This window comes from Rhinopithecus bieti, unplaced genomic scaffold (assembly GCF_001698545.2).
Source record: "Rhinopithecus bieti isolate Rb0 unplaced genomic scaffold, ASM169854v2 scaffold_9656, whole genome shotgun sequence".
NCBI lineage: Eukaryota > Metazoa > Chordata > Mammalia > Primates > Cercopithecidae > Rhinopithecus > Rhinopithecus bieti.
The window spans coordinates 695,187-704,121 of record NW_016806205.1 but is presented as its reverse complement, the minus strand read 5'-3'; the positions used below and the strand labels follow the sequence as shown (position 1 = coordinate 704,121).

At 34.7% G+C, this 8,935-nt stretch overlaps 1 protein-coding gene across 2 annotated transcripts in view; it reads right to left on the bottom strand.

The window, feature by feature from the left end:
• CNGB3 (cyclic nucleotide gated channel subunit beta 3) overlaps positions 1-8,935 on the bottom strand; it is a 165,064-nt gene that overhangs the window by 70,088 nt on the left and 86,041 nt on the right. For both annotated transcript variants that reach the window (XM_017875191.1, XM_017875192.1), the window contains 3 exons: positions 4,688-4,774; positions 2,897-2,961; positions 2,016-2,138 (listed from right to left, as the gene is read on the bottom strand). In XM_017875191.1, the coding sequence (XP_017730680.1) occupies positions 2,016-2,138; positions 2,897-2,961; positions 4,688-4,774 (275 nt within the window). The remainder of the gene's footprint in view (positions 1-2,015; positions 2,139-2,896; positions 2,962-4,687; positions 4,775-8,935) is intronic.

Genomic DNA, 8,935 nt, shown 5'->3' with positions numbered 1-8,935 from the left:
GTTTGCTTAAAGTGCAGTATTGGGGTGGGAGGTACCCAATTTTCCAGCTGTTGTGTGTCTCAGTTACCCAGGCTAGGAAAAGGGATTCCCTTCCCCCTTGCACTTCCCAGGTGAGGTGATGCCTCGCCCTGCTTCAGCTCTCGCTGGTCGGGCTGCAGCAGCTGACCAGCACTGATTGTCCGGCACTTCCTAGTGAGATGACCCCAGTACCTCAGTTGAAAATGCAGAAATCACCGGTCTTCTGTGTCGCTCGCGCCGGGAGTTGGAGACTGGAGCTGTTCCTATTTGGCCATCTTGCTCCGCCCCCTATATTTTCTACTATTATATACTTAACACTGAGCTTAACACTGGGAACAAGATATAGTCCCTAGAAACTCCTCTCCTAGAGAGGCATCTAGGTATAAAAAGAGAAATAGCTTCACTTTCTTGAAGGCATTCTTATGCAATCCTATATTATTTTGCTAATTTGAAAAAAACAGTTATCAGTCACAGTCATCTAATGATGTTGGATTATATACTCACTTTGAAGCAATTTTAATATAGTTGGCATTTTAGTCAATTTTTATACAAATTAGTTGTTTATATCAAAGTAAATAATTCACATTCTAAAGGGAATTATTTATTTAGTAAATTTTCTGGAAATAGAGTATTTGTATATGTGTGTTTCCCAATCAGTGGTCCTTCTGACTTTAAATTCTTTAAAATTGGTTCTGGTTGTTATAATCCTTTATGCACATCCAACTCACTCTAGGTAGTGTGTAATTTTGTAAGTTATTTTCCTTCTCTTTGCTCTATCCTATAATTGCTTTCCATCCCAAGGCTGCAGTGAGTTGCCCTTCAAAGTAATGCTGGGATCTGCTTTTTTTCCAATTTGGACATTGCCTTATTATATGTTCAATGTCATTTCACTGGAGCAGAAAGTTAGTGAAGTCAACTTTATGCCAGGTCTTTGTATCTTACCAAAAGGAAATTTCACTATTAAATAACCCAGTTGCCATTCCCGAGTCCGGATTCTATTGCTCTAAATTTTTTCAGATGATCTTTTTTTTTATTTCTGGGACACTTGCATACCTAATTATCAAGTTTAATTTATGATCCTCGTTAGTCTCTAAGTGTTTAATTGAGTTAGTGGTTATAGCTGACTCATAAACCCATAAAACCCTTCACTGGTAAACTAATTAGCCACTGCACCTGCCCTCTAAATAATTAACATTGTTCATTACTAACAATCAGCATTGGAGTTATTAAAAGTTATCTTACTGCTCAGTTGTCTAATGTAGAGGCTTTCAAACTTTTTTGATCATGATCCAGAGTAAAAAATGCATTTCACAGGCCAACTCAGGATATAAACACACACACACACACACACACACACACACACACACACACACACACTCCCTTACTATCAGACAGACTCTGATATTTTCTATTCTATTCTCCTCTATTCTCTTTCACTTAAAAACGAACGGACTTCCTAAAGAGGTTTTCAGCTTAAAAAAATTTTATTTGGACAAATTCATGGGGTACTGGTCCAATTTTGTTACGTGTATATAATGCATAGTGATCAAGTCAGGGTGTTTAGGTTGTTTATTAGCCGAGTACAATACAGGGTCTGAAACTATAGTCACCCTACTCTGTTGCAAACATTGAATATATTCTTATTGTATATGAATCCACTTTTTATGTGCTCGTCTCCCCACCACCCACCCTTCCTAGTCTCTGTTATCTTTCCACTCTCTGTCTCTATGTGATCAAAATTTTTAGCTTCCACATATATGTGAGAACATTTGATATTTATCATTTTGGATCTGGCTTATTTCACTAAGATAATGACCTTCAGTCCCATCCATTTTGGTGCAAATGACTTGGTTTTATCCTTTTTTATGGCCAAATAATATTTACCAGTCATTGAATGAGTTATGACAGCTTCAAAAACACTGGCTTTCATAAATTCATACAATGAAACAGAATGTTAAAAATAATCAATAAAGGTTTCTTTCAACATTAGAACTTACTTGTTTCCTTCCCCATCATACACCCATCTAGTAGTGCCAATTCCTTCATAGTTTGAAGCCCAGTAATAAACACAGGCATTAATGTGCAGAATAAACAGCAAGTATCCGGTTGTTCGAATAACTCTGTCAGAGAGAATAGATAGAAAGTAAGAATTCATGTTGTTTCTGGAATACAGTCTATTTTAACATTTCCATTTCCTTAAAGTCTCCAGTAAACCCCTTGCTTTGGATTTGTGAACTGTTAACTCTCATTAGTACAGTATAAAGTGATGGTACCATTGCATGTTTTCCAATGGTAATGTCTTGACTGGGATTGACAGAGTGTACGGAAAAAACAAACAACAACAACAACAAACTTCCTCTTTATTCACAGATGTTGTGAGTCAACTCCGTGAAAGACATGCCTCAAGGGTCACCTCTTCAGTTTAAGTCCCATAAAATACACTATGCTGATTTAACTAGGTATCTCTGAAAAGCTCATGAAACTTTACGCTAGGATGAATGGCGACTAGAGGTTTCAGTGCAAGTGAAATTTAGAACAACAAATGAATGAAATTCAGATTAGGAATGAATTATCACGAGAAAGGTTTAAAGTCAACTTGCAAAAGAGTATGTTTTTCTGTACTTGTTTTGACAGAAGCAGATAATAAGTCCTATTTTCTTAGTCTAGTACTCTTCTAAAATCTGATGATTTTCATACTTTTATTTCACTTAAAATACCCACATCTGTTCTAGAACATAGTCCTATATTTTATGTAACCAAAGCTGAAATTATACCCTTTTTTTTTTGAAGAGGGAGGTCATATCCCTGCCAAATTCTGTCTAAAACGCTGCACCATTGCTTTTTCCCCTTCCCCCAAGTATACTGAGTTATACTTTACCTGTAAATATATGCTTTGTCCATTATAGACTCTAGGTGATGATTAAATTCAAAAAATGAAGTATACTGTATAGAAAAGCAAAAGAAATCCAGAAGCATGTTAGTCTTAAATATATATATTTAAATAAAACTATATGAAATAGATTTTATTCATTATTGAAAATAATTTTATTCATATGTCTTTAAAAAAAAAACAAAACAAGACTCTGTTCAGTGGTATTTTCCTCTGGGCAGTACATTTTATAGCATGATATCACACTTCCAGAGCTTCTTGCTTTATTTTATTGCTACCCTCTAGTTATAGTCTTACTTTTAATGTTTGTTGAAAATGAAACTTAAAAAACATTTTTTTCCTTTTTCTTTTGTAAGCATGTAGTAGAACTCTATTTCCCAACAATTAAAGTCACACTCTCCAAAAACATACATAAAAGAGGAAAAGTGTAATGCGTTACAGTTATAAATAGATGTTAAGTCTTATTGCTCAACACTAGCAGTATTTTTCAGTGAATTGCATTAAATGTGTATTTGTTTAAAGAAAATTTAAACTTCAGTAAGTATTAGCACTGGCTGTTCTTGACAGTATTCAAAGATACAATGAGTTTATGTGCATCTAATACAAGCAGAGTTACTATTTCCCTTAAGGCTTTTTCCTGCTTACTTCTACTTTTATCTCAACCTTTTCTGCCTGCACGCACTCCTACCCCCTACTTCCTCTTTTATTTCTATAGGCAATAAAGTATGGAATCCAGAGCCAAATGCCAGTCCTATCTCTGCCACTTACTACTGTGTAACCATGGAAAAGTCTCTTGCTGTTTCTCTGCCTTGGTTTTCTCATCTGTAAAACAAGGTCAATAAGAAAAGATGCCCCCCAAAAGGGTTGTGTGCATATGTAAGTTAATACATTTAATATGCTTCAAATCATAGACTCTTACAGATAGGAGGGCCACAGAGATTACTTAGTTCAAAATTTTGCCCAACGTAGATATGACTGCAATAGAACATTTAGAATTAAAAATAGTGTAGGTAATAGTAATGACTATTTAACTAGAACTATACACAAAGGATTTGTTTTTCCAGAGTTCATAAGTAGGAAAAAACGTCTTCGAACACTCAGATTATGATAATTTATATGTGTGGTAATTCGTTTATTGTGCTCTTAATACAATTTTGCACAAAGGCATGATTTTAAATTTAGCTTAAGTGTTCACTAAAAAGAAAATGTATATTCATTTGTTTTCTCATTTATAATTTGGAGACATATAGATAATAAATATTTATCCTAGAGAATTGTGCATTAAGATGACACCCTTATAAATAAGTGAAATGAGTGGACTATGGGGATTTGAAAAGAAGATTAATGTTAACTGTCAGGATCTCCTATATTTAAACATCTAATGGATAGAGAGGGCTTTTGGACATTTTAGGGTTACAGAGATGGGGAATGAAAAGTTGGCACTTTATAAGCTTTCATCATAATGTCAGATAAACTCCTAAATCTATAGAAACATGATTATTTCTGAAAATTGGTTATCTCTAAGCAGGTACCTTCTGAAATTTCCATGTGAGATATAAAATAAAAACCAGGAGCAACTTTCACCAATAGACATTTTTTTCTTCCTTCATTAAAAAAAAATCATAGCATTGATGAGGGCAGAAAGATGGAGAAGAGTTTGGGAAAAATCAAGAATATTGGTAATTTTAAGATACTTTAAATTGTTTCGAGATTTCCATTATAAGGAAATGGAAATATTTCCATTATAAGGGAAAAGACAATTAAATATAGTTATCTTACCTTTAACATCCTGTTTGCTCTAAATATTGGATTAAACCCGAAGAAGAGGTAGCAAACATCAAATGGTATTATTGATGCAGCATCCAACTGTTGAAAGAACACATTCAAAAATATGTTGTGTTTACATGCCTTTCTGGGAATGGATGGATTTACATTGATGTCTGTAAAAGTTGACCAGTCACAGTGCATTATTTGTTATTTAATCCAAAACTGCTTTCAATTAACTATGCATGGGGCTTTTTAAGGCTATTAGCACCATGAAAACTATTCTGTAGCCTCCTTCCACCGTATTTCATTTCCACCACCATGCATCTGATCTCTCCTTAGCACTGCATTTACTGGGATTTTTATTGAGCTGTCACATATACAATGGGCATAGTTGCTAATGTTAAAATATGTTTGAATAGTGTTTTTAACATGGGGCTCTTGGACTAGAAATCAAGTCCATTCTTGATTTTATTTGAAAGCATTGAACTTTCATTGTAGTGATTTATTTTTATGTTTCAGCCAATTCTCCAGTGTTCAGAGTCAATTATATTGTGGTTCATTTAGGCTCTTCAATGCTTTCTACTCTTGTCTACTTTGAACCACTTTGCTACCAATAAACTGCTTTAAAGGTATCTATCAGAGCCTGTGCAGGCTGAGAGAGGAGAGAAAAGAAATCAGTAATGATTGCAATTAATCAGCAGCTCTGATGGGAGGAGGTATTGAAAGTACTATTATAGTTAAGAAATTTTTAAAAATAGTCATGTATTAAAATTATTTTGATCTTCTGTTAAACTGGTCATTATGATTATTTTATGTAAAATAATTATTCATTTTTAGTAAATTTTACATGGTCTTAATAGCGTATATTTAAAAACTTTAAGACATCTTAAGATAATTAAGAGCAGTTAAGAACGTATTGTAAGGCCACATGTATAAAATAGAGAGTTGAGGAAGTCCTAGACAGAGGAATCAAGCAAGAGAAAGAAATAAAGGGCATTCACATCAAAAAAGAGGAAATCAAACTATCACTGTTTACTGATGATATGATCATATACCTAGAAAACCCTAAAGACATCTCCAAAAACTCCTAGATCTCATAAACAAGTTCAATAAAGTCTCAGATTATGAAATCAATGTACACAAACCAGTAACACTGCAATACAGATACAAAAATGACCAAGCTGAGAAGCAAATCAGGAACTCAATCCCTTTACAACTGTAAAACAACAACAACAACAACAAAAACAATAATAAATCCTAGGAATATACTTAACCAAGGAGGTGAAAGATCCCTGCGAAGAGAACTACAAGACACTGCTGAGAGAAATCATAGATGACACAAACAAACAGAAACACACCTGATGCTTATGGATTGGGAGAATCAATATTGTAAAAATGTCCATACTGCCAAAAGCAATCTACAGATTCAATGCAATTCCCATCAAAATACTAACATTATTTTTCACAGAATTAGAGAAAACAATTCTAAAAGTCACATGAAACTAAAAAAGAGCCCTTACAACCTAGGCAACCCTAAGCAAAAAGAACAAATCTGAAGGCATCACACTACCAAACTTCAAGTCTATAGTTAGCAAAACAGCATGGTACTGGTATAAAAGTAGGTACATAGACCAATGGAACAGAATACAGAACCCAGAAATAAAGCCAAATACTTATAGCCAACTGGTATTAAAGCACACAAAAACATAAATTGGGGAAAGGACATCTTGTTTTTTAAGTGGTGCTAGCAAAACTGGCAAGCCACATGTAGAAGAGTGAAACTAGATCCCTATCTCTCACTTTATACAGAAATCAACTCAAGATAAATCAAAGACTTAAATCTAAGATCTGAAACCATAAAAATTGTAGAAGATAACCTTGGAAAAATTCTTCTGGACATTGGCCTGGGCAAAGAATTTATGACTAAAGCCCCAAAAGCAAATGCAACGAAAATAAATAAATGGGACCTGATTAGAAACTTTTCTTCACATAAAAAGAAATAATCATCAGAATAAACAGACAACTCACAGAATGGGAGGAAATATTTACAAACTATGCATCAGACAAAGGACTAGTATCCAGAATCTACAAGGAATTCAAATCAGCAAGAAAAAACAAATAATCTCCTCAAAAAGTAGACAAATGCCATGAATAGACATTTTTCAAAAGAAGTTATACAAATAGCCAAAAAACATGAAAAAAATGCCATCCCCAATTGCATCATATCATCAAACCTCATTGATTTTATTGTACAGGTACTGATCTTTGTAACAATTTAAGTGGTGTACAGAACAGTACTTAAAATAATGTATTTAAAATTAAAAAGCAGGCACACTGTAGACCTGTCTAGTGCTACTATAAAACCTATAGTTTTTGGCTCGAATCATAGCGATTTTTTTACTTGCTTTCTATTCAGTTGCTCAACTCCCCTCTCAACTCCTCTATGATGACAGTCATTAGTCATTAGCCATTTTAATATTAACACATTGGCACAGATTTGTGTAGATCTACCATTCGATCCAGCAATCCCACTACTGGGTATCTACCCAAAGGAAAAGGAGTCAGTACATGAAAAAGACACATGCATATATGGGTTTATTTCAGCCCAATTCATAACTGCAGAAAATATGGAACTAACTGATCTTTGTAACAAGATGTGTACAGAACAGTAATTAAAATAATGTATTAAAAATAAAAAAGCAGACACACTGTTGATTTGCCTAGTGACCTGTCTAGTCAATAAGGAAATAGAAATTAAAACCACAATGAGATACCACCTTATTCCTGAAAGAATGGCCATTATTAAAAAGTCAAAAAACAATAGATGTTGGCATGGATGTGGTAAAAGGGGAGTGCATATACACTGCTGGTGGGAATGTAAATTAGTAAAACTTCTATGGAAAACAGTATGGACATTCCTTAAACAACTAAAAGTAGATCTACCATTCGATGCAGCAATCCCACTACTGGGTATCTACCCAAAGGAAAAGGAGTCAGTATATGAATAAGATACATGCACATATAGGTTTATTTCAGCCCAATTCATAATTGCAGAAATATGAAACTAACCTAAGTAGCCATTGAACAATGAGTGGATAAAGAAAATGTGGTATATGTACACCACGGAATAATATTTAGACATAGAAAGGAATCAATGTCTTTTGCAGCAACTTGGATGGAGCTGGAGGCCATTATTCTAAGTGAAGTAATTCAGGAATGGAAAACCCAACACTAAATGTTCTCACTTATAAGTGGGAGCTAAGCTCTGAGTATGCAAAGGCATACAGAGTGATATAATGGACTTTGAAGACCAGAAGTGGGGATGGGCTTGGGGTGGGACAAAAAAACCTGCATATTAGATACAATGTACACTACTCTGGTGATGGGTGCTCTGAAATCTCATAATTTACCACTATATAATTAATCCATGTAACCAAAAACCACTTGTACCCCAAACGCATAGAGTTGAGATAATTAATTGCCTAACAATTTCAAAGCCTGCTGCTATTGAACAAGAATAGAACTTCTGGTTTGAATTAACCAGATTAGCTATTATAAACAGATTACTTACTAAAAGTATTAGTTTAGAAATTACATCATATCCTCAAACCTCATTGATTTTACTGTATAAGTATCGATCTTTGTAACAAGTTAGGTGTACAGAACAGTAATTAAAATAATGTATTTAAAATAAAAAAGCAGGCACACGATTGACCTATCTATTGCTACCCTAAAACCTATAGTTTTTGGCTCAAATCATAACGATCTTTTCGCTTGCTTTCTATTCAATTGCTCAGCTCCCCTCTCAACTTCTCTCTGCAGACAGTCATTAATCATTAGCCATTTTAATATTAACACATTGGCACAGATTTGTGTAGCCAGAGATAACTTATTTCTCATTGAACTGTAGAAAATTGATTGAAGTATTGACTAACACTAAACTCTGTGCAAGACAATTTGCAAAGCATGTTGGGGTTGAAATAGGAGTAAGATATTGTTGCTATTCACAAGAAGTTGACAAGCTAATAGTGGAATGACCAAGTTCAAAAATACAGTCATGTGCCGGGCGCGGTGGCTCAAGCCTGTAATCCCAGCACTTTGGGAGGCCGAGACGGGCGGATCACAAGGTCAGGAGATCAAGACCATCCTGGCTAACCCGGTGAAACCCCGTCTCTACTAAAAAATACAAAAAACTAGCCGGGCGAGGTGGTGGGCGCCTGTAGTCCCAGCTACTCGGGAGGCTGAGGCAGGAGAATGGCG